This window comes from Macrosteles quadrilineatus, unplaced genomic scaffold (genome assembly GCF_028750875.1).
Source record: "Macrosteles quadrilineatus isolate MER2022 unplaced genomic scaffold, UCM_ALF_1.0 Scaffold_7__1_contigs__length_78375512, whole genome shotgun sequence".
In the NCBI taxonomy this organism is placed as follows: domain Eukaryota; kingdom Metazoa; phylum Arthropoda; class Insecta; order Hemiptera; family Cicadellidae; genus Macrosteles; species Macrosteles quadrilineatus.
The window spans coordinates 77,025,437-77,051,980 of NW_026542600.1; the positions used below are offsets into that span (position 1 = coordinate 77,025,437).

A 26,544-nucleotide genomic window follows, 5' to 3' on the forward strand; every position below is an offset into this window, starting at 1 on the left:
CAGACGATCACCCCGTGACCCGCGAGTCACAAGTTACTATAGATACCTGTAAATTGTTACCAATTTTTTGGCTTTTATAGATCAGTGCCACAAATGGTAAAAATTGATTTCGTATGTCTTTTTTGGTAACTGCAATACAGTACTTTCTTTTTATGCACAGAAAAAATCCCGTCCCGTCCCGTCCCGAAAATTGGGAAGGAAATAAAAATCCCGTCCCGTCCCGTCCCGAACTAAAAATTCAATCCCGTCCATCCCTATCTTAAACATTAGCCTTGGTCCTAGACAGTGATATAGTTTCTACTATGTCAAAACATAGAGTTGAAAACCATAAATTCTAATCATAAAAATTTATATATTTCTATCAGTTTACATGTGGTGCTGGACTTCATTCAAGCCCATGTTTCCTTGGTGTTTGGTTGGACATTCAAATATTTGACAGAAATCTATTATTTTTTTGCATTAAAGTAATAAGATTTTAAAACATATAAAGATGGAGTATTTGTGCATTCAAATTAAGATTTGAAAACACATAAAGAGTTAAATAAGTTAGGAAATTGGGTAAAATGTCTAGAGACCTTGTAAAGCAAATTTCAGGGATACTTTGTCTTAAAATCCCTAAACTAAGAATAAATTGTACGATAATGATGCTATTGCAACAAATTTTAGTTTTTTACCAAATTCACCGTTAAATATCCTGACATATTTATATAATATGACAAAAATACAAAAATTATCTCATGGTTCACACTACTTGTTATTTGATTGGTTAAAATAGTGAAATTTACAATAAGTTGTGAATATTGGGGGTAGATTATTTATTTCCACGTTTTATTGAACAGAAACGTCATGATAGTCTTCCGTGATTTCAGAAAAATGCTGGACAGCAATGCTTGCAGTCATGTAGATATCACCATCGGCTACCACGATTACGGAAATGTTATCGATGACATCTGTGTTACCGGCAAAATCGACCGTGCAAACTTCCTAAACTAAGGACATAGTATAGTGATATTTAAGGCCAATTCTGGTATATTTCATGGCCAGCTTACAATTAAGTACAATTCCTGGTTTCCCCGGATTTCCCGGTTGGTAGACACCCTCTGAGGTCTCTTTTGGGAGATCGGATGTGCAAGACCTATAGACACTCAGTTTAGAGAATATCTTAAATAGAGCAATCATAAAAATGTTCCATCAGTAAAAGAGTAGATAGTTGTTAGTAGTAGTTTATTAGTTTACTAGTTATTTGGTATTTGATTAGTTATTAGTAGTAGTCGTAGTAATTTGATAAGTCAATATACAAGTCACCTGCACAGTATTTTCTGGCATCCGGTACGGTTTTTGAATGAAATGTACATCTTCTGGTGAAAGTTTGCACATGGGGTTGCGAGCTAACATGACAGAAAGGACCTCCAAGACAGCGTCGTCCAACCTGTTGTGAAGGACTTGGACTAGCTCACTCTTGACCTCAGCTCCTACAATAATCAACCAGAGTATTAGCAGTAATCAGCAGTCAGGGATCAGTTGCTTGACTAAACTATCCCTATATAACAAAATAGGTGTCTTACCTCTGTCTGTAGTCCAAATTGTTCGTGAACGGGTGCTGACTAGTTTCATAGCAATCACAATATTGTCAAAGCGTTCAACACGTCATATATCAGAAAAATAAGAGCATAAAACACAACGCAAAACACGTAACGGACAAAGGTTACAATAGCACTATCTTTGTTCGTTACATGTTGTGTCCGTGTTTTAGATTTTTATCTACCCTGATCTTTTGACTTGTTAAACGACAATATTGCGTTCCAGTTAGTCAGCACCTGTTGATAAAAAGTTTAGACTACAGAGTACAGACGGAGGTAAAATTTCCTATCATATCATAAAGGAGTTCAAGGACTACAATATTGAATGTTATCCCTGTACATATAGCGATTCAGTTTGATTTTGAGCACCGGAATGTAGAGAAATTAACTGCCTGATCCTACGATAAATGGGATCGGAAAAAAGTATATATTCACATAGGTTTTTGATGGGGTTTCCGGCTATATTATGTGAGCTGTACTAACCAAAACAAACTGCCTATGAACAGGCTGTACTGTTCAGAAGCATATCACAGCATAGTTGTTAATTTAACAACTATCATTTTAGTAATTCTCAAAAAACATTACCTGCTTCCGAAATTCCATGAACTTTCAATGTCAAGAATTCTTCTTGGCGAAGACTGTCACCAACTTCTCCAAATGATTTGAGTCTAGGCCTGAGTTCCTTCGTCTAAAAAAAATCAAGTTGACTTGATTATAATTACAGTAGAACCTTGATTATCCGGGGTAATGGGGGGGGGGGGGGAGACCACGGATAACTGAAACCACGATTAATCCAACATGAGATAGAAAAACCCATAAAAAAGCCTAGAACTGCATAAATGGTTGTTAATGTGATAATTTGCATATTACATAATCAAAATACAATCATTGACTCATCATGATATTTAATTCATTAACCTAGGCTGAGTAATAAAAACTGTAATGTTTAAAATCACAGCTCTCTCAAACTGTTACTCAAACAAAAACAAATTAAAACACTGTACAACAATAAATCACGTTAAGAAAATATTGATGGAAATTCTAGTATCTACTGCTAGTCATAGGCTATAATGCTACAATGGTGTTTCAGGAAAGAAGAATGCCGATAACTCATAAAAAAGTATAAAACCATAGAACTTAACGATGATAACATCAGCCTGCTTGTTGGGTTGGATGTTGAAGTGGAGTGGGTTAGATGAAAGGTATTTTAACCCAACAAGCAGGCTTACATACTTATTCATATATATAGTGTATATAAGATAAACTGAAACTGTGTTTTTTGAATTCATACTATTGGCAACACTGACTCAACAACTCACTGGCCACCATTTTGGACATGTACTCTCTCTTCAGTCTCTTCCTTAGTTGAAAATGTTGTCAGTGACAGTGAAATATCCTAAAGTTTTGTGTATAATATAGTGTAAAGTTGTGTGTTTCCTGTGCCAGTTTGGACTCTTTCCCATTCAGGTAAGCCTGCTATCCTCAAAAAAACCTAAAAACCTATGCCTCTGTGCTCTATGCTACACCCTTATTGAGAATTAATTATCAAAATATTCAAAATATAAGACCTGGGTTGAATCGTTGAATGGAACCACAGACAAGAATGAGACACAGTTTTCACCAATAATAAAAAACTAACCCATGCTGAAACAATGGATGAGGTAGCATCTTCGTTCTTCTTTGCTCCAGTGTTGTTGAGGCTGTTGATAGAAGAACTACGAGACACTGACAAAGGTGAGTTCTCTTCTCCATCCACTGTTCTGGCCACTGACTTCACATTTTCATAGAGCCTGGAACATTATGGTTTAAAATAGTAAGCATGGAGTGTAAAATGAAATGTATTGGACCATTTAATATAAATAGTTTACAAAAATTGTTGATAGGCCAAAAATGTGAATACCTCAAATAATTTGATATTTATTTACTTAGGTACCTCTTCAAAGAGGGTCTTTCAGAAGGAAGTGACAACTGTAGATCAATTTCTTCTTCCTCCATATATTCTTGAGCAAAGTTTTATTTTTTCCAAAAACGCCTAAAGATCCTAAGCCCTAAAGATCTTGGGGCCTTTTTAAAATCTATTAATCCCTCATGCAACTAAAGAACGAATTTAAGACCAGCTTCACATTAGCGACACATCTGGCAACTGGCTCTGACTAGAATTTGCCGCGGCCCACCAAAATACCAGTTCTCACGAACGGCAAATACACCAACTAGATTGTAGGTGTAACGTATACGAATGAGCATCAATGACTATAGCCGATGTCTTTAATACATCTTTTTAAATCGATGGTAAGTGACAAATATTTTTGGTGCATTGCATGTTTTTTTGTAACTTAATTTGCATTTGAATAATGAAATTCAGGTAATAAACAATCAATTAAACTATTATAAAAGTTTGGTTGCAAAACACCTTATTGCTAACAAGAGGCTATAAGGCAATTTTCAATTATTTTTACAAACCTCCCAGTCGTTTATCAACTGAAAATTTGTTTTTTGGAATTGTTGAGACGTGTAATACAATCCACCAAAAAGTTCTATGCAATTTAGAACATTTCTAATTTACTTTTAATCAATAACGTTACCTATTTAAAAATTAATAACGTCTAATGAAAACCAAAAAAATATTAAGATGAAACCATAAGATCTTTATTTTTTATTTTAACCATGAGGATTACTTTTATTAGTTGCATATTTGTACCAGTTTATACGAGCCACAGTTTTACCGAAATCTAGTAACTTCTTTCAGCTGGCACCTGTTCTGCGAATTAATATTTTTTTCCAGGAACCGGTCAATTTAAACTTAGCGTAAAAATGTGATTATCGCTAGCCTGTTTTCAACCATAGATGTATCTAGACGGAGACGTGGAATTGTAGCATACTTAGTGTACAGACATCTATATGAAAAAATTAGTCTGAGTACATAACACTACAAATTTGCTCCCATACATTTGCCTTCTTAATTTTGTCATGGTATTCTGAAAGACATGAGTACCAAAGACAAGGTCACTACTTCACCGATTAGATGAAAATATCAATATCAAAGCCAATCGGATCCATCACTGGCGTTCAAGGAAAAGAAAGGCAAGTATGCAACTGACTGCACGTGTGAACACTCTCACACTCTGCACATGTACTGCTACGCCGCCGAGATAGTGACTAGCTAGCCGCAGTAAGTCACAACAATCAGCTAGGAAGCAGACTCTGGCGGTTGTTTCGACAACAAGCTCTATCACCGTGGGCCGTACGCTCAAGTGAACAGGTCCATTTGATCCAGTAGTCCGTTACTGATTAGTATTTCAAACTTTATTTTTGGCAATTCTACTGCACACTTACTCCATAATCCTGCCCAATGCCTGCCTTTCATGAGCACTAAAAACAAACTGATGATATTCTACTACGGCTAAAAGAGGATTGAGTTCAGCACACTTGATTTCAGTATGTAGGGTGAGTCATAATCTCCTTTTGATCTATCTTTTTTTACTATTTTTATTTTTGCCAATTTTTCTACTTTTTATCCCGCATTATAAAACAGATACGTTACACCTGCAACAACCTAGTCACAGCCTAGCAGCTAGATATGTAGCTTGTGTGAACCGGGCATAAATATATAAATATATCACACCTATGTCCATAATATGGATGAATTGGGGTAGGGTTTTCGTTATCTCAGAAACAAAAAATTGTTGAACTTTAGTCCAGCTCATAACTTATTTCCCAGTAAAGAAAATACAAATAGGGCATGATCTTACGATTAAATTCTTAGTATATCATATATAAAGCAAATGCCAGTAGAGTACCCAGTACCATCCTACCTCAGATAGAAGACATTTCCGAGGTGATCTTGATACACAAACATGTTCTTGCGGTTGTTGACGGAGAAGCGGTTGAGGACAGTTCGGAGAGCCTGAATGCCCCGAGACAACCCAGGCTTGGTGGGACCCGTCTTGAGACGAGGATGAAGAGTGAAGTGAGTCTCCCAGACCACTGGACAGGAGAATGATCCTGGCAGGAACTTCAAACTGGCCTCTAGGTAGTCCACTGGAGTATCTGCTTCACTCGTTGTAGCCTCTGAAAATAGCAATATTGGTAAACAGATAACAAACGTAGTGGAGAGGCATATTGGACGACAATACCGTACTGTACTTGCCAAGCTAGGTGTTTCAACCCATCGTTTTCAGTTGGAAGCCGCTCCTTAGAGTAAGCAAGTTCACTCTTCATATGCCTTTACAAAGGACATTTTAAGGCTGGATAGGCGAAGAATTAAAAAACTAACAGTAAAACTAATTATCAGTTATGGGTGTTCAGAAAACTTTTTCAATGTGAATGTATGGGCTTGTATGACGTCGAAGCAGTCTGTAGGAATTGTGGTAGATCAGATTAAACAGCTGATCACCTGCTCTTTGACTATGAACAGCTCTCTGAGGTCAGAGAACAACTCTTGGAAATTTGGTACCTTCCTGAGAAAGAATTGATTGGCAGACTACAGGCATTCAGCAGATGCTTGAATCTTTAGGGTCTATCAACAAAACCACTTATTGGGGCGCACAATAATTTGACTAATTCGGATGAAGTGCTTTATGACTTTAGACTGCCCCGGCAAGATAAGATAAGATAAAAACCCAAGCTACCTCCTGCCTCGAGAATACCAGAATGGTTATATATTTGGCTTGTATGCTCTGTTGTTCTTCCCAATTGAAACCAAACAGTTGAAATACAGACAAATGGTTTATTATTATTATTATGTAGTATTGCGTAAGAAGTTTGACCATAACGTTGCACACTTAATAAATAATCAAACAATGGCTTCAATACAAACACACTGGGGCTTTTCTCTACTTTAGCGCCTTCAGAGGTATAATTAACTGCATTTAAGCATCTTAAAATACCAAAATTTCGGGGGCCTCTGGACCACCATATCCTTGGGGATATTCCACCCCCCCCCCACGGTTTGCCCCCCCCCCCAAAACGAAATCCTGGCTACGCTACTGATCACAAGTGTTGACTTGATCACAATAGATAAACAAAAGATTATTTTTGCAATTAGGGAAGACGATCACAATGTTGCCGTGGTAACAGAAAATTATCTCAATGTGTCAGTGTTCGCAGGACATTAGCACAATGTAGCAGTCGTCAGATTGTTGGTTAGCATTGAAAATCTTTTATTATTCATTCATATAAATTACAATAAGCAGGTCAAACATGTCAAGAAATGCACATACCTTCGTCAGGCTTGTGTATCTGAGCCGAGGAATGACTTGACCTCCAAATGTCCTCCATAGACTCTGGTTCCAACAGCTGATTGCACATCCTTGTGTCATGCAGATTGTTCAACAGCATCTTCTGATTCACAGTTTTGCATACCATCTTGATACTGTTGACAATGTTCTTCTGCACCAGACTGTACAACTTTACTTCTGGTGTTTCCAGTTCCAAAAACCTAAAATGGAAATTAATTTAGTTTTGAGTGGTTATAAAACAATTTAATTGACAAATATACCCCAAAGAGCCAAAATGTTTCGGCATTGTAAAAAAAAAATGAAATTGATTCTTTTACCAATGTTTTTGTAGGTGTCACCCTTTCAATATATTGACTAAAAAAAAAAAAAAAAAAAAAAAAAAACAGTTACAGAAAAAAATAACTTTTTATGCAGTATGTTACCTTTCAGGATTTCAAATTTCTGGTTTTATCCCAATAAGTGCTCAACATTTTCAAATAATTTACAAAAGAAGCTGCCCTAATTGTTTTCATGCTTTGCAAATACAGATATATGATTTTAAAAAATAAATATTTAATGCCCCAAAAATCTATAAATCATCATCCTTCATTTTAAGACATTTATAGAGCCTAACTACAATTTTGTAACTCTGTAACCAACAATAGGAGTGTAACAGCAAAAGTTTACAAACAATAAAAACTAGATTGAGTAAATTTAACTAAATAAATTCTTAATTTTAAAAAATGAGTTCTTAATTCATCAAAAATATTCACTAAGTGGTTACCTGCAATGGAAGTAGCAAATTACTTCCTCCTTGTTCACTCTCATGATGAGCCAAAAATTCGGTAGTTCGGCTCTCCGAGACTCGAGCTCTCTCAGCCAATCACTGCATTCATTCATTTCTCCCTCTCCTGCACTACTTCCTACACAGAGACACATCATTCTTAATTTAATATCTATGAAAAATTAATACTTTTAAAGATAATTGCAAAACTACAATATTGTGGAGTATGATGAAGAGGTTACGCTCCTTTCACACTACCTAATCTTGCCCGGCTGGGTAAAAAGTAGCCGAGCAAATGATTGTGGTTCTGTTTCTTTCACACTACGCCGGGTTTTAATTGGGAGGGTAAAAATTGGATTCCTACTTTAGCAGTAAAGAGTTCTTTATCAGTCCAGTGGAAAGTGTAGCATGGTTTCCTATAGATGAATCAAGAATCAAGAATCAATAGCTTTATTGTCGTTGATCTTTCACAAGGAATAGACATAGTCAACAGAAATAGAAACTAAAACTATAAAAAATGGGTTGTAAATTAAAAATCATTATTAAGATTAACATTAGAAACTAAATACTCTGTTATACAATAGTATGGATTTTTGATGAGCTACTCAAACATTTTAGACTTAAACCTATTAAAAGGAACCAGTTATGCTGTCAGACCTAATTTATTAAAAAACCATATGCAATTTATTTTATGGCAGTTATCTGTTTTGGCCAATCTATGGGCAGGGATATCGAGATTGGATTTGCCTCTTGTATCATAAGAGTGAATACTCTCTCTAGAAGTGAATTGATGAGGATAAGTTTTAGTGTAGAGGAGTACGTGAAAAATATACAAAGTTACTATGGTCATAATTTTAAGATTTATAAAAAGAAGTCGACAGCTATCTACAGGGCCAGCCCGACAGATTGTTCGTATAGCTTTTTTTTGCAATAAAATAATTTCATGGGTGTGGGGGGATTGTCCCCATAGTATAATCCCGTGACGATTTTGTATATATAATTAATTACACAAAAACTAGAAGAATGTCATTTTATAATAATTCTCAGCTTAAATACTGTAAAAATATGTCTATAAGGAATTAATAACTTCTTGATCAGCATCGTACATGTTATTAAATTACCTGAAAAAACAAAAATATATACGTCTAGTAACACTTGTAATAATATATTTACACTTATACTGTTGACTTACAAAACGGTAAATACATATAAAAGTTGGTAAGTGGTGATTGATTTCGATTGGACACTCCAATCATCATTAGACCCAATAGGCGAATGACAAGAATCAAAATGGCGTTCCTTTATATACTATTGGTTACCGGAAGTACCAGCCAATAAGTTTCTATAAGTACAACTGGAGTCAAAATTTACTTGTTCATTAATGAGCTTATTTCTATTTTCACATTTTTCCTTATAAATATACAATTCTTCCCAAGCATTCATCACATTCACAATGTGATGAATAATTGGGAACGCGTGCGGCTTAAGTTTCGCACGCTCGAAATAGTTATTGAATGTTGTTGTTTACGTTGTCAATAACTTAACCTCAGTAGGTTTGTTTTGCATTATGTTTTGAATATTTAATGTACGTTTTGAATATTTAGTGCATGTTTTTAGTTATTAGTGAGACCCACTGAGTAAATTTTGTGTTGGCTATTGATCAAATGCACATTTTCATATATTTTGGCAAAGTAAATTTATTTATTTATATATACTCTTCAAAATTGGAAAATTTACTCTCATTAGAGTAGGCTACTAAACAAGAAAATATAGTGTAGAAAGAAAAAAATCTTGATTTGCGTGGTAGTTATATAGCCCAGAAAATAGCAAAATAAAACTTCAAAAAATTTATTTTTTAGATAAAATTTTTTTAAAGTTTTTTTTGTATATGCAATGATTGCATATTTAAATACAGTTTATTACATGTAAAATAAAAGAGACCGGATCCTTTTATGTCAAGTCATTCAAATTTTATAGCACTTTTAGCCAAAAAACATGCAAAAACACTGATTTTGCTCTGGCCATTTGGTGCATCACATGCATGTTTAGTGCTGGCCGATAGAGGAAGTCATTGCATCTTTTGACGGCGCTCAAAGGGTTAAGGATGCCATAGAAAACATCCAATGCTGTGAAAAATTAAGAATCAATTAGACAATATATTTAGGTTTGCCTAGATTAATGTTATATTATTTGTCTGTGGTAAATATCCAAAAACTCAACCCGACTATTTATTTTCCTATTCCTACAATTCTTCCACACTTAAATAAATCAGAGTAAAATAGTACAAGTAAAAATAAGATCGTAAATAAGATACAACCCTACACAAAGTGTAGAGCTGCATCCTAACTAACAAATGGCAAACATTACCATTATTATATATTATATACAGGGTGTTCAAAAAATGTGGGGACATAATTTACGTAGTGATTCCTTGGGTCAAAATAAAGAGAAAATCAAGAATATTTTTCAAAAATAGCTTCGTTAACCATATATTTTGTATTCTTTACATAAACATTTCTATCTTTGATTTTTTGCCACCGATCTTTATGAAACTTTGTTTATATGTTAAGGTAGAAGAGACCTAAATCATGTTATAAAAAAATTAATCTTGATTCAACTTGAAACTTCAAAATGGCAGCCATTTCAATTTTTGTATCTTAAATTACTAAATAATGGCTGATTTTTAGTTGTAAAATGAGGCAAACCTGACTAGCAGTGGCCTGACAACGTTTGCCAGAAGATGAAGTTTGCAAGCCAGGAACAACTATGGCAGGCTTTGCTGTACAGCCGCCATCAGAATAGTGAAGATGCGGCTTTAGGCTCAAGTACACAGGATACATTTACTGACCAAAAGCTGGTGAGTCAGTGAGTGAACTAGTAAAGGATTATTCATTAGAGATTCATAACCGCTCCTTTCAGATTCATTCAAATTAAGAGTAAAAGACTAAGTAAAGTATGATTCTAAAAAAGAGTGGTTTAAAATAAATCACCTTCAAATATGAGGCCTTCTGCTTCCATGAGGTTTGCTACTTCAGCATGCCATGCTGCTACACTGCTCCATCCTGAAGTTTTTGACTCAGCTTCCATCCTAGCCAAGGAAAACCAAAACACATTAATGATTGGTAGAAGCTATTAACCAGCTTGAGGGATTGAAAGTTTAAGTAGCTATAATGACTAAATACCCCCGCCACAGCAAACCTGCAGACTAAGCAAATTTCCATTTGCCTGATTGGATTTACACTAAAATGTCTCCTTAAAAATATCACATTTATTTCCAATTTAAATAGCATTAGTTTAACAAGTACTTAGGTTTGCTGCAAAAGGGAGGGTAAAAAGGTGTTTTTTTTTGTAAAATTGTTATAGTTTAGTATGAAATGAATGCATTTTCCAAATGTCATCAAAATATGCTCATAAACAAGCAAACTACAACAGCTTACAATTTTCTCCATAAGAATAACATGGGAATTTTAAATTTACAATTTTTTGGAATTTTCTCCTTATCCATTCGGCGCCTAATAACGCTAATATTATATTTGAGTCTACTACCTGCACCGGGACCGTCCGCGTCGTGTGATAGGCCTATCTAAATGTTATGTTTCGTTTCGTGTTATTTATTTATTATGTGCGTGTGACAGCAATGTCTTTCTGTGTTTGTACCCTGACGATGCCGTATTAACGGCGAAACATGTAGGTTTTTAGCCTAACATCACATCATTTGGATTACTTGACGAGGTAATTATACCACAATATTATAGTCTAATATTATATATAGTATATTAGTATATATATATAATATAATATATAGTATATTAGTATATATATATAATATAATATATAGTATATTAGTATATAATATACTAAATTATTTGTTTTTTTAAGCTCTACAAAAAGGTTTGGAAAGAAATTGCTAAATTTTATGTTGTTAGGGTCAACAATGGGAAAAATCAATTTTTACCCCATAAAACCTCCCATTAATTTTTAAAAGGAATTAACTAGATTACTACAACACATAAAATAACATTAGTAAGGGCGAGTAAAGCGTTAAAAATATAAAAGTAAATACTCCTTGAGTTTTAAGAGTAATAAATATTTATTGATAATTTTACTATTGTACTTGAGTACAAAATAATTATTGAAATTACCTTGGTTCATTTGTGTTTTTTATGGTCACTTCTTCATTGGCTGAAACAAATCAAGCAAAATAAATGTAATTTGTTAAGTTCGCACACAGCAACAGGCACTAAAGGTAAGGACTTAGTTAGATTTATAGCTAAAGAATAGATAATATAATCGTTAGATTTTTGGTCAGGCGGAAGTATCTCAAATACGGCTTATTTATTTTATGTGATCAGTGAGGGTTGCGTGCGGCTGTGAGGGGTCAGCGCCATTGTTGACAAACAACACAGGGGGTGGGGAAAGAGAAAGTCAAAGTCCAGTTTCTTTGGTATGCAGTGGGCCCATGGAAGGGCAGTGACGGCCAATAGCAACACCCCAAGCACCGAGGGGTGGTAAGGGGAAATGATTGTTTGGTGATTATAATCTCAAGTGTCAAAACATTGTCTTCAGTTGATGTTTATTACCTGACAATGAAAAGTTTTAAGTCATTTGTTTCTGTTGTAGTAATGTAAAATGTGACAATGTTTGATTTGTTCAAGAAGTAAAAAAATAGAATTTATAAGCCTACAAATATTTTCAGTTTTACTGCGATTAAGTTGTAAAGTCAATTCGTTTTCGGAAAACATCCACTCATCCTTAATTTACTTAACAAACTTTTCCATGTGGACGAGCAATTTATAGAATTTCTACAATAAGCTTAAATATAAAACTCATAATACAAAACATGTGTTATCTATTGACCGTTATTGCGTTAGTCACTGGGATCGTGGAACGTCGCAACTTTACGGGATGGTGTAAAGCTAGGCGCCCATCGGGCAACCCAGCGGGTGACGCGGTGCGACGCGGTGGAAAAAAGTTACCACGTATCCGTGCCATGTTATCTTGTGGACTGCGGAAAAAAAACTTCTCCTTGAATCCGGCAGTGAGAATTCAGTGGAGAAAAAAAAAATCTTCCTCCCGTGTTGCCGCACCTCCGTTCAGTTGCCTGGTGGTGGCGGGGTAGAGGCGCGGAAACGGCGTCTGCCCCTTGTCTGCTGCTTATTCGGGTGTTTTCGGATATCGTGAGCCCTTCAGGCATGTTCGGGTCCAAATCGAAGTGCACTTTGCATCCTGGAGTCGCTTGGTGGGCGCGGCCCTGGAGAAGCGGACGGAATCTTTTCTCCACATTGCGCCGTGCCGCGTCACCCCCTGGGTTGCCTAGCTTAATAGCGCATCAATTCGTGTGGCGCATCGTCGAAAACTACAAAACGTCCTTGGCCTTTCCTTTAGACTTTTAGTTTAATATCATGTATAATTTTTTGCGGTAAAACACTTAATGTTTTTTGAACAGTCGTAATTATCCCTTTGGTTAGTAATACATCATACAATCCAAATGTATTATATAAGCAATGCTCAATAGCATTCATAGAAATGTCCTTTTCCTTTGTACTGTATTTTGTAATTTGCTACTGTACTGTAGATGATTTGTTACAAGCTTATGTTACAATCCATTTGTTTACATTTTCGTAACACTGTCATAGCTACTTGACAGTCCATAGGACTAATATTAAGAATATTAAAATTTAATTTTAAGTTTTTAAAGAAAAATGAATTTTCCCTGAACAGAGCCTGGCATGGATATTGTTTTTAGCCTAAAACTATGATATTTCTAACAATTTGGAGGAAATCGTACGAGCCGTTTTTTTAAATCATTGTGCGCAAACTTTACGCATAATATAGTATAGATTAGTTACCAAGATGTGTCATTATTTCATTACATACAAAATCCTTTAAAACAATTGCCCAACAAACAGCTAACTTCTACAAAAACTAACTTTATTTTCTATCAGTTAGTTTTTCAACTAACTAATAACTTCTATCAGTTACTTTTTACGGGACTAACTACCTGAATGGCCAAACCAGTTATGGCATTGAGAATGTTTTGCTTTTTTGCTAGTAATTTGTGTAGGCCAATGTTAATTTAATTCAAAACTGTACTAACTTGTAATCCAGAGTTCTGATGAATGTTCACTGTCCTGTGAACCCCTATGGCTTGGATCCTTCACAACATAGAAAAACTCATTCTCACTCTTCAAACAATATCCTGGAACTCGCATCATTGAGAAATCCTGAAATAGGAATTGAAATAGTAGTTTACGCAACGATTGCGTAAAGGCTAACTAGACGAGTTGCATACACTACTTTACCTACGACTGTTTCTTAATTACCGTAATAGAAATCACTACTCATAACTTCCAAGAGAGGTTATGTTTCATGTATATAACCTCTCATTGCCACTGATTGTGATGCAATGACTTATTGTCCCTACCACTCACTTATTGTTTAATCAATTAAATTGGTCTTAACAGCTGATAAGTTGACGTTTGACGTATTAAAATTTTACTTATTTTCTCTCAATTCTTGAACCTCATTGGTCCAAACGTTTACTGTAAAGTAAGTAAGTAAACAATACGGTAAAATGAATCTTTTAAATTCTAACAACTGAATAAAAAAAGGCTAGTTTTAAAAAACGGTCGTAGGTAAAGGTAATTTTAAAACCAATTTTAACTTAAACACAAATACGTTTATTAATAGTGGTTTATTTACCTTGTATTTTCGTCACAGCTCAAAAATGTTGTATAGAAGCTACCATGAGTAAACAATGAGTAAACAAATATGTTATTTGTTTTGCAAACGATCAAATAATTGTTTAGGCCTAATCAATCATAAAAATTACAGGTGATCACTGGAGGTTAGTTGCAGTATGCGGTCATGTATTACTAAAGCTGCCATATCTCAGTTAATATTTGTCCAATCTTAAAAAAATAAGGTGTCAATCGATTTGTAATTAAATTGCCTTGAAAAACGTTATCCCGGTAAAATGTTATGATATTTAGATATGTTTCTTACCCAGGAACAAAGCTCTAAAATATTGGTAGATAGTTTCTGGACCCCCTGTATAATTTTTTTGACAAATAAAAAAGATAATTTCTTTATGACCCTTAAAAATAATCAGTAAGAAATATTATGAATTACGTAACGTATATACAATATTATGACAGCCCAAATTTATGACATAAACACTTGGCCCCTATTATGGCCTAAGTAAAGACAATATTTAGTATTTGATATACAGTATAAATAAGTATGACGGAAGAGACATTTTGTTTCGTTATGTTTACCATTCTGTAAGAGGCACATATTAATTTGAAGTCACAAGAGGTGAACAATATAATATTCAAAGGAGCAAAGTCCAACATTCCAATACACCTCCATGGATGAGAAGACGAACAGGCAGTCAACTACAAGAACCAGGTAGTGATGGCCACTTTGGCGTTCCCCCCTCCCCTACATACCCCCACTCCACCCCACCCCACCCCTCTCCACCCTCTGTGGCCGCTTTACTCTTTCCAGTTATTTTTGGTAGTCTGTCTTGCTTTATAACAGCCCCAATATTATAAAGTTAAAATTCATAAATAGAACTCAACAAACCATCAAGAAAACAGCGAGGCTTTGTTCAGCTCCAAAGACGAACTGTAGAGGAACGGTCTGATACACACAGGACGCTCGACTGGGAGATGAGATTATGTGATCAGCTACAAGTTGTAATGTGGCTTCTGTGACAGGGTTTTGGTCCAGCAGAAAAGCTGCAATCTCGTCTCTCATCAGCCATTTGATCTGTCAAAATGTGATAGTTCTTTATTTGTATTGGCTTACGGCTAAGAACAGGCCATATCCGGATAAACTATACACTTTGAACACTTGTTCTTCACTATCCAGACAATTAGTTCATGAGATGGTGGTGGTTTTACCCTACCTTAGTCTACATTTTGAATTGATTTATACATTTAATTAAATCTAGAATTAAAATAATAAAGACCTTGGTTTTATAGCATGACATACCATTGCATAATTTGTTTCACACAAAATTACCAGCATTTTGATGTTATTATTTTACCTCTTCGACGCACAAACTGACAGCTTTGTGTTGATACTCAGGAAGATTTTGGAGATTGTCAATCGCATTGGAAGGCAGAGGAAACCTGAAAACATTACAAATATATTCACACCATTACTAACATACATGGTAGGATAGGAAAAATAAACCAATAAAATTAAAAAAAAATTATGATGTTACTACAATAGAGTCCCGCAAACTCTGCGTAATGTGGACTGGAAGGGTGCCAAGTTTGTAAAATGCCGGGTTATCGGGTACTAGGGTTAAAAATAAGAACAAAACAATTTTTAAGCTTTCCACATTTTTTATTTATATTTATATTACAAGTCAGTATTAAGTCATCAGATATAGTACAACAAATCCTTGGTACGAGTTGCGAATGATTTAACTTGAGCTGGCTTGAGTCTATGTTTAACTCGAACTCAAAAAATCACTTATTTTCTAAGACGGTGATGGCCGAGTTATCCAGACTGCCGGGTTATCGAGCGCCAAGTTTGCAAGACTCTACTGTATTTGGTTATAACCATTATTTTTGTTTGAATAGTTTACAAATCAATAGTATGTATGCAAGTGTAGTAATTACATACATATAATTATATATTACTTTATTAATAGTTAGGATTTTTCAGTAGTAATTAGTAAAAACTAATAACTGTTTATACAACCAGAGCCCTGCACTGTAGTCAGAATTCTGCAAAAAATACAAGTCTTTGTGAATATCTAGTTTTAATAGTTCTAATTTCTCAAACTATACTCTTATAAAGAGATTAATTTAATGTTTAACATTGGTACACCTTCACTAAATAAATAGTATGTAATAGGTATGATATGGAAATACTGTAGTCGTAAGCCAGAAGCTTAACATAACATAAAACATTATACAGCGCATAAAAAAAACACCCTTCAAAATATTTGGGATTTACTATGAAACTAACTGTTCATCGTTGGAGCTCGTGGTGTTGGGGGAAGAGTGCAGAGCTGTGTCTACTAGAGACTTTGACTGCTGCGGCAGAGTTAGACAGAGAATGTCCAAACTGACAGACAAGTTTTTCACGTCTATCTTTCCATTAGCAAAGGTGCCATCTAGACATTGAACCAGCTCTTCTGTAAATGAATAAATGAATTTATTTCCAGTCAGTAAAAGTATATATTACAAACATTATAATGTTTGGAAATTGACTGGCCTCTTTTTCAAGTAGTGCGGCCAGTTAGAACAAATAAATAAACAATAAATTCATAAGATATTTAGTCCAGCATTATGCATTAAAACTCTAATGCCACCATTTGGGCATCTGCCAAATACATATGAACAAATAATAGATACTAATAAATGCATAATAAATAAATAACAATATTAGTGTAGCAAATTGTACGTGCACGATAATATATAACAATAATTGTGAAAATTTTAACAAAAGGTAGAAAGTCATAACATTTTTACATGCAACTATTGACCTAAATTTGCCTAGGTACCACATCTATGACATCACATTACTATAATAATTTTATTTTGCTATGCGGTAAGCCGGAGAATTAATTGTTTGCCAAATGTTTTTAAATTAGCAAGATTTTTTATGTTTGAAGGAACTTGATTGAAATACTTCGGTCCTAAATATTCAAAAGAATGGAAAAAAATGATTCATTAACTTTAGGTAGTCTGAAATTATTTTGACGTACATACCTACTAGTATTGTAATACACATTGTCACTAACTACATTTCCACTCCTTACAAAAAATAATCTCTAGACCTTAAAAACAAAAAGATGTTGAATAGGTTTAATATTTAATTGCTTATAAATAGGGTAAGAATTTTTTTTCTTTTTTTTACATTGTATGTAAAAAAGTAGTTTTGGGTGGTTCTCAGTTAATCTATCAAATATTTATAAGTTCCGACCCAACACCATAAGTCATTAAACCATATTGTAATCTAGAGTTTATTAACGCAAACTAAAGTGAGTGTAACAAATAAATACCACAAATATTAATTAAAAAATAAAATTTTCTAATGGAAGACCTTAATTGTGCATGTAAACTAAGTATATGTTGTTCAAAAACTCATTTTCTCATACCACATGATAACTGATAAAAATCTTATTCCTATCAGATGTGCTGCAGATTTTGCTCACAAATTCTCCCAAAAAGAAGTACATAGAGAAAAAACTGGTGTTAAGATCTGTTTAATTCTTTCTGATAAATCTACATCCGTGCAAACTGTTCACGACAATTCATAAGTACAACACATCCTGTAATCCAAACTAATGTTTCAATTCAATCCAACTCATGTTTCAATTACCAAATTGTTTAAATTAGCTGAAGCAGTAAAATTACATAAAAAAATAAACGCAATGTATTTTAGCAAATTTTCCTACAGGGGAGACGCTATTACCATAGGTGGCACAGAAAGGCCTAGACCTAGGACCATGTATGTCCATAAAAATGCATATTTTTGGCTCGTTTTTATATTTGTATGTAATGGTATGGATGTAAATTAGCAGTGTTTTTAGATTTTCAAAAGCCAACTTGAGTTTTTTTATATTTGCACAATGTAAACCAAATATTAGAACTTCATCAAAGTCACAAACAGACGCATCCATTCTGAATTAATTTGTATGTTTTCTAAATTTTTACTCAACCCAGTTGTAAGTTACCTAAACAAGTGGGGAGTATTTGTACAGAGCAGTTGCCCATCTGTCCATTGGATTTGATCGTACAAATGAGCTGAAGAAAGAGAGGAGAGATGTCTTCATCACACTCTTCTTCTGGGAAGATGCTGAGACTATCAGAGTCCCGGTTGGACAGCAGGGAAGTGTGGGCTTCATCCGGAGTGGTGACGGAACCTACTGTCTCCCAGGGACTTGCTCCTCCTGGAACAAAAACTTTGTAAATTCCCTGAAGTAGAAACTTTAGGCAAATATCACTGAAGATTGAAGAATGAATGTTAAATGAATGAGACAGTATTGTTCCCAAGATCAGGTGCTCCGTCATCCAGGTCAATTTATGAAAAGGCTGATAGTCAAGGATAGCTAAATCCAGTTTTAAATCTTCAAAAAGCTAATGACTTTTCCAAGGATTGAGCTAGTGACCTTCTGATTACTAGGATTAGCATTATTGTAACAGCAAGTATGAAAATTACAGAATATGAACAAACCAGCAAACTACACCAAGCAACCACCAATTTGACCAATTGACCAAAAATCACCTTTTCGTCATACTGCAGCAAAAATAGCCTTTTTTAATGCATGCGTTGCAGGGCTAAAGTAGCTCTTTTACTCCCTAGGGAGTAAAATTCAGCTGCTGTAAACTTTGATTGCAGGCAATTCCATGTATGGAAATTATTTATCGATTGATTTCATCGGTTTTAACTTAAATTGTTGCATTCTTGTCAATAGTTTGATATATCGATAGCATAATGTACAGTAACACAATCGTAATAGACAAAATGATCGAATAACTTACTAAACAGCTGTTTATTTGCATTAGCAAAGTTTAAAACAAGTTGGATTTCATTTTGAGAGGTTATCTTTACACGAAAAGTATTTTAGTTTTCTAACTTAGTTTGTTAAATAATTTTGCAATATGACGAAAAATATAGATCATCACTCAGGCAAAAAGTGTCCTTTCAGCCCTCGCTCATTTTCCAACCTCGGCTTCGCCTTGATCGTAAAACTTGAGGTCGGGTCAAAAAGAGCCCCAAACTCTCCAAACCATGTACTCTACAAATACATATATATACATGCATCACATATGGCCAAGTCCAATTCAGAAAAGTTCATGTTTAAATTTTAGATTAAAAAATTTTAAATCGAAAGATAAACCTTGTAAAAAATTTTAATGGACAGCTTTCAACATCAAATATTTGAGGAGAAATACTACTTGCTGCCTGTAATATCATAAGTTTTTTGTTGTACCAAAATATTAAATAAGAGGAATGACAATTTTTTTAAAGAGATGTTAAATTTGATAACTTTTATTTATTTACTTACCTACATTACTGCCTTGATCAGAACGAAACTCAATAAATTCTGTTTGGTATGAAGTGTTGTTGTCAAAGTCATGTGCCAATTCCAAGTTTCTTCTGTCTTCCAGATTGGTACTTACTACAGTGTTGATATCTACCTAAAATGTTTAAAAATAGGTTTTGACAGAAAATTTAAACAGTGGACAGTGCTAAAGTAAAATAATTGTAATATATAATTTGGCTATGAGGGGGCACTCCACCCAGAATTTAAAAAATTGTTATTCATGTATGAAACATTGTATTTTTTACGCATTGGTTTTAAGCTATCAAAATCAAATAAAATATAGGGTTACCCCCTTTTTACCCCTCAGTCAAATGAATATAATACAACATTTTCCTGAACAAACTTTTTATTTCATCCCAAAATATGAACGAATAAACTACTAACAAGGAAATAAGGCTAATAAGGAACTTATTTGTACAAATATTTCAGTCCTCGTACAAATATTTCAACGTTTGAAGCATATTTAAAATTTTGTATGGGAACAGTCGATAATAATTTTAGGTGTAAGAAAAATTACATTGTCATTATACGTTCAAAAGTAGAGAGATAAATATTATTGACCATATAAAATGAAATTAGATATAATTTGACAGTGACATAAAATAGTTGTAAAGAATCACCTGGTGGTCTCTTTCCCAATTAGGTGAACAGAAGTAGAACTCTGGATTAGTAGGCACTGGTTTGAAGCATGACGTAATGATATGATGGAACTTGTCCTTGATAAGATTGTGAAGGTGGTGGTACTCAATACAAGGGGCTGCTGACTTAAATGACTCTATCTCTACCAAGCTCTGCTCTTCATCTTCCTGCACCTTGTCTTTCATCTCTTTCAAATGTCGACATACTGTCTGAAACAACGTAATTATAAATATATAAATAAGTCATGTTAATGATAGAAGTCAAACAGTTTGACGAATTAAGAAATAAGATCCATCATTGTGGTATTGTGGCACCTAATGATGAGAAAAAGATGAATTTTTTTACTTAATTGATTTTCCGACAATGAACTGAAAATACTCTTCTAATAACTCATTGGAGTTAAAATTCATGGTTATTTAAGTATGGCTCTTGAAAGTTTAGGATCTGCCTGGTTGACTCGGTTCCAAGAGAGTCAAACTTGGAAACGTGGGTCAGAATGGTTGGCTTTTAAATCCAGTAGAAAATATATTGAATTGAGTTGACTTTACAGGTAATTTAAACTCTATCTGATATTCACCTTCTTTGGACTTAATTTCTATGGTGGCAGAGATGATAGAAACAATACCTGCAAATAGTTTGTGATGTTGATCTCGACCAAAGCCTCTTCACATTCCTCCATTGCAGTCTGAACATTGGCAGCATTTATGTGATGGCCACGATGCAAGGCCTTGAACAAAGAAACTCCGAAGGACTTTGTGAATGCTTGGATGATAGTTTGTGCATGCTGCTTCACCTCCCCTTCTTCTGCAAACCAGGAAAATCATCCTAAATATGAAGGTTAAGTGAATCATACTTTTATTGAAGACTGTCATTTATTGACAGTAATAACCATTCCTCGGAATGCTCTCCTTTTTATTTCATGTTAATAGAATCTACAGATTAAGGTAAAAGATTAGCAGATATTTTTTTTTATTTAATACCTATGCAAATCAGTTTATCAGAAGGAATAAGGACTTCTTTATAAGGAATTCTTTAGCACACAAGGCAAATATATTATACATTGGGGGAACTCATTGAATAAATATTCATACTTAAAATGTATTTATATCCAAGCTAGTTTAGTACTTTATACTTGACACTATTTTTGTACCCATGTACATGTAAGGAAAATAAAGATGTTTTGATTAGATTTGATTTGAAATCAGAAATTTATAGTCTATCATATGAACAAAATTCAGAATTTGAATAACAATACCTCGTTTTACTGAGAGGTCATCTGAAGAATCTTTGGAGTAGGTTTGACTGATTACGTCAGAGTTGTCATCAGATTCAAATTCTCCTTCAATGTCTGTTTTACATGTTCTCCTCCAAAACAGATCTTTGAAGTCTCGCTTGTATTCAGTCTTGAGAATTAGCGAATCCATCAGATTGTCCAAAGAGCATCCATAAACATAAACAGGTACATTTATATGACCCAAAACCGGTTTGCAAGGAGGCTTAGAAGGCAGATTTGAAATCATGGAAAACGTATCATAGTCACAGTTTAACTTCTTCCTCATTTTGTACTCGTTGTACTTGGATCCCACTGATCGTGTTCGAACTCTTGGAGACGAATGTTTCTTTGTTTTCAAAACAGACTGAGGTTTAATGGGCTCCCAAGATCTAGCTCTCACTCGAAAAGGCGAGCTTGGGTCTAAAGTGCCTTTACTGAGCTCCCACGTTGATTGCTGCAGGTCTGTATTGGAGGATTCGTGATCAGAAATGTTTGAGACTGAATCCAACTTGTATTCAATCCATCGCTTGTTAGAAAGAGGTGAAGAGTTAGCTACTGGTAATGGACTCTCTTTCTGCAAAGTCATTGGAACAAAAGGTTTGGCTTCTGGGTCTAATTTTGATCCAATCACAATCTGTTTCTCTGCCTCAGATATCTCGAGTTCAGCACTTTGTTCTGGGATCACACTGCTGGAAGAGTCTGATTCTGATTGCAAAACCCAGGCTTTGGGTTCAGCATTGAGCATTAGGGCTTTGCAGTCCCTATAAGAGGCTGGGACAAAAGTCAGGATGATGTATGACTGAGAGGATCGTTTGACAAAGAACCTCCATCGAGGCATGTCTCGGTCCACGTCTGTGTGTGGAGGTGTTAGGTTGGGAGGTGTCCGTGGGTACATGCGGTACAATGGACCACAAGACTTACGGCCACCAGAGCTCGTGGTCACAGAGTGTTTGTTCTTGCTGCCGTCATCACAGGGTATTTTAGGCCATTCGTTTTCTTTATCTTCATCTCTGCTTTCCTTGTCTGAACATTTCCGCCTACTACTATTGGCACTTGAATCTGAAAAATAGATAATTTTAAATAAATTAATAAAGATTTTATGCTAGGTACTGATGTTGTGCATAATTGTAGGAGTTTACACAATATTATTTCAATCACACAAGTACTCAAAATAACAGTAAAAAAAAATAATTAAGATCAACTTAGTATGAAATTATTGTGATTATGAACTGAGTATGCTATCTGGAAAACAGTAGCACTATCCTAGCTGTCCTTAGCTATTCCTTTGTACTTATCTATCCTTGGTATTCACTTTCAAAAAGGGGAAAATCTTCATTGGAAGCTTCCTAATTTAAGCTGGAAAACCTTCTTCGCCCTCTTTTCTAGCAAATGCTCCTTTATTTTATGTTTAGGTGTTTACCTTAAATGATGACTTAAAAATAATTAAAGGATCATTTTAATGTTGTAAAACATTTATTAATATCATTATACACAATTAAAAATAAAGAGTTTATGAATGTTGATACTGTAATAACCCTAGTGACCTTTTTTCTCACCATACCTGAAAGGAAAAGAAAATTGTATCATCATGGCAAATTAAGCCAAACAGATACTATACTTTAACTTAGGAATTCAAACACAGTTTTCAGTGAAAGGACTGAAATTAATATATATTCATTATTGTTCATGATCATAAATTATTCTATCAATACCATCATCACTACACATACCACTAGAATCTCTTCTAGGAAAAGGCACGGGATGCTTCGTTAAGTTGCGCTGTCTTTTGCAAATCAACTCAATAAATTGTTTGGATTCCACAGGACTCAAAAACAATTCTTTGTCGTGGAAATCCTTAAGTTGTTGGAATAAAGTATCCAAGAGAAGAGTGTTGGGTGCATCAGCATGGGTAGAATTTTTGGTACACCAATCCTCTCCAAGATCTAAAAAGTAAGATATTGTTGAATCTAATTACTTTATTAAGACAGAAATGCACTCTGTGCAATGTGCATGCATTTAAAGCTGAATTGAGTGCAGGGTAGGTATTGATTAGGCACTATCAACCATTAGTTAACTTAACTGCCTTGTGTAGCTTTGTTTATGACAAAGATCAGGTGTTTACTAAAGCTTGATGTCCAAAGGCAACTGCACCCAGTTTAAAATAGGGTTTCAGTCATATCAATTTTGATTTAGATATAATAGTTTTCCTTAGGATTTGTTCCAACAGCTATTATAATAACTAAAAATAATACTTGAGGAATGTTGTATTTGTTGCATATAATTTGTCATTTTTAAAGATTTACCATCTAGAGAAAATTTAAGAAGTACAAGACCTTGTCTTCACTACGCCAAACAGTCAAACAAGTAAAATGAACCAGTGAACACTTTTTGTGTAAACTTAAATTTCCTTACACTGTGGTTAGGATTAACGTTCTCCATCATATTGCAATTATTGTTTACCTTGTATGAACAACGGAAACTGGAGTTCCACTTGCTGGCTTTCTGGCAAGATGCTGATGACATTGTAGGCGAAGGGAATCTTCTGAATCCTCTGATCAGACAATGCAGTTGCGTGAGGCCAGTTTCTAAAACAAACCAAACTTTTCAACTGCCTGGAAATCACATTTTATTTATTTATTGTTTTTGACTGGCAACATAATAGTATATTAGTTACTATTAAGGAAAAATAGTTGTTTACAAGACGAGTGTACCACATAAGACAAAGTCAAGTATTACCATACGAGTCTGTTAAACACTTTTTGGACGAGTGACGTACAATATTTTTTGACATGCTACTGTAAACTAAGCTAACAATAAACAAACTGTACAGATCCGTTGTATATTCCCACCAACTAAAGGTTAATCCTTTAGTTCAATACTCATGACCTCTAAGAGAGGTTATGTTTTTGTTTATAACCCCTCATTGCCAAATATAATCGGCTGGTGTCCGGTAAAAACTCACTAGTAGAACATAATAAAACCCCATTTGATTAAGCAGGCGGCAAACAGCTTTTTTCCGGACTAAATTCTAGTGTAGAAAGTTTGTTAAAACAGTGAAGTGTGGCAAAAATAAATTAAAATAAAACATAGTAATTTCTAACATAGCAATATGTTGTTCAGTTAGTATGATATTTGGTTATGGTCTACATTTTTGGGATGCTTGTCTCGAGTGTTGTTGATTGATCTTGGAACTACCTTTTGCTTGCTAGAGGTAAAAAAGGACCATGATGTCATAAGTTAAAAAAATAAGTGTTTTTGTTTCCTTGTTTGACAATTGAACATCCAAAGAAATGTTGTAAAACCTTAATTGAATGTTAAAATTCAAACCCAGCAGCCATTTATCACCTACCCCCATTGATTTATGATGTTATACAAAATACAAGTAGGTAATGCACAATTTTTGTTTTAACAATGTTTAATTTGGAAATAATGGAATTTTTAATTTTTATAATTATCCTACACAAAGTGAATTTTCAGAATGTCTTTAATTTAGCTTGGTTAGCTTAATTAGTTACTTTTATTTATATGGTTAATTTACTATAGTTTTAGTCAATTTAAATTCATGAAAAATGTAGAGGAATGAAAACTTAATATACACTAAATTGGTCAAAGTGTGGATATGAAATATTATAATTATAGATAAGTTATTTAATATTTTTATACCGACAAAGTTAGCAGTAGATTCCTTACTCAAGAGGGTTGCGAGGAGGAGCTTCCAATGGGTCCATCCGAGGTGGAACTGGAATCTGAGGATTTTGACTCATTAGACGAAGCTGCTCAAACGTCAACAGCTTGGTGATACACTCTGCGTCCATCCGCCACATCTGCACATACAACATAACCTTGGCATTAAATTCATTTATAAACAATAGGGCAGGGTGGTGCGGAAAAATTAAAGTTGTGAAATTAGAGTAGCTATTGTGGAAAGGTTGTGATTGATAAATAGAAGAAAACGAGAAAAACTAAACAGAACAGTGGCGGCTGGTGGGTTATAAAGTATTGGGAGGACGCATAATTTTTTTTGGGGAAGGTTACTGATAACAAGGGGAAGGTTAAAAGTAAAGAAATGAGTTAATGAGTTAAGGCCACTTTTTGGATATAAACTGTTTTATTCATACTGTAATTGTCTTCATTGTCTCTTTGTTTATAATAAATTGTCCCCTACACTCGCATACTTTGCAGAAATATTTTTAACAGAATTCTTAATTCATTAGCATCACCGAACAACACTTCTAGAGAAACAATAGTAATAGTACATTAGTGATTAGTTATATTAGCGATTAGTTAGTACATTAGTAATGGTACATTAGTTACCTCGAATACTGGCGAATAATGGATGAACATATAACGACGAATCACTAAATACTGCATTCATTTACTTGACAGATATTGTGTTGACAGTCAACAGATTGTAGCACTAAGCGCTCATGGCAATAGTTAAAACTACTGTTTGGAAAGAGTCCAAAATGCCCAAGGGCCTGACACAGCACTGTGATTGGTCGAATTCTTCCAAGCAGTTTATATAGGAGTTTGGACTTATTCCTCTACTTCTACTAAGTTCTCGCGTACTAGTTGCAAAAACAGATTGTGTCCATTATCATTTGTCCAAAAATCATTCACTCTGCTAACGTAGATTCAAATGCAGGAATAAAAGTTATATTTATGTTAATTATTATTATTTTTACAATTGTCTTGAAACTGGGAAGACTCTGTCCCAGAGTCCTTATGGACCAACCGCCACTGAAATAGTTTTTTTTTTTAAATCAGAGTTCATTTTCTGACTGCACAAATATTTATAAAATTAGTACAAAAAACATTTTTTTATATGAAATTAATTTTTTTTTGTTTTACATATTTTAAAAATTCCTATAATGATTTTACTTTACCTTAAGGTTTTAAAAACAGTAATACAAATGATTTCTCCCAAAAAGGTTTTTTTTACAACCACACAGTTCCATGAAAAATAGCGAAAAATC

At 34.3% G+C, this 26,544-nt stretch overlaps 1 protein-coding gene across 3 annotated transcripts in view; it reads right to left on the bottom strand.

Annotated features, from left to right (window-relative positions):
* The window catches only part of LOC128998300 (KICSTOR complex protein SZT2-like), a 112,553-nt gene that overhangs the window by 30,481 nt on the left and 55,528 nt on the right, over positions 1-26,544 (bottom strand). The window contains exons 21-40 of one of the 3 annotated variants that reach the window (XM_054424378.1): positions 25,259-25,392; positions 24,029-24,153; positions 23,299-23,511; positions 21,551-22,627; positions 20,921-21,096; positions 20,277-20,504; positions 19,618-19,750; positions 18,283-18,498; positions 16,569-16,737; positions 15,634-15,718; positions 15,168-15,353; positions 13,678-13,804; positions 11,723-11,762; positions 10,571-10,668; positions 7,581-7,719; positions 6,800-7,017; positions 5,393-5,648; positions 3,220-3,370; positions 2,166-2,268; positions 1,306-1,472 (exon numbers count right to left, since the gene is read on the bottom strand). In XM_054424378.1, coding sequence (XP_054280353.1) covers positions 1,306-1,472; positions 2,166-2,268; positions 3,220-3,370; positions 5,393-5,648; positions 6,800-7,017; positions 7,581-7,719; positions 10,571-10,668; positions 11,723-11,762; positions 13,678-13,804; positions 15,168-15,353; positions 15,634-15,718; positions 16,569-16,737; positions 18,283-18,498; positions 19,618-19,750; positions 20,277-20,504; positions 20,921-21,096; positions 21,551-22,627; positions 23,299-23,511; positions 24,029-24,153; positions 25,259-25,392 — 4,041 coding nt within the window. Of the gene's footprint in view, positions 1-1,305; positions 1,473-2,165; positions 2,269-3,219; positions 3,371-5,392; positions 5,649-6,799; positions 7,018-7,580; positions 7,720-10,570; positions 10,669-11,722; positions 11,763-13,677; positions 13,805-15,167; positions 15,354-15,633; positions 15,719-16,568; positions 16,738-18,282; positions 18,499-19,617; positions 19,751-20,276; positions 20,505-20,920; positions 21,100-21,550; positions 22,628-23,298; positions 23,512-24,028; positions 24,154-25,258; positions 25,393-26,544 lie in introns of all 3 variants that reach the window. The other 2 variants (XM_054424379.1, XM_054424376.1) reach the window with 2 other exon arrangements.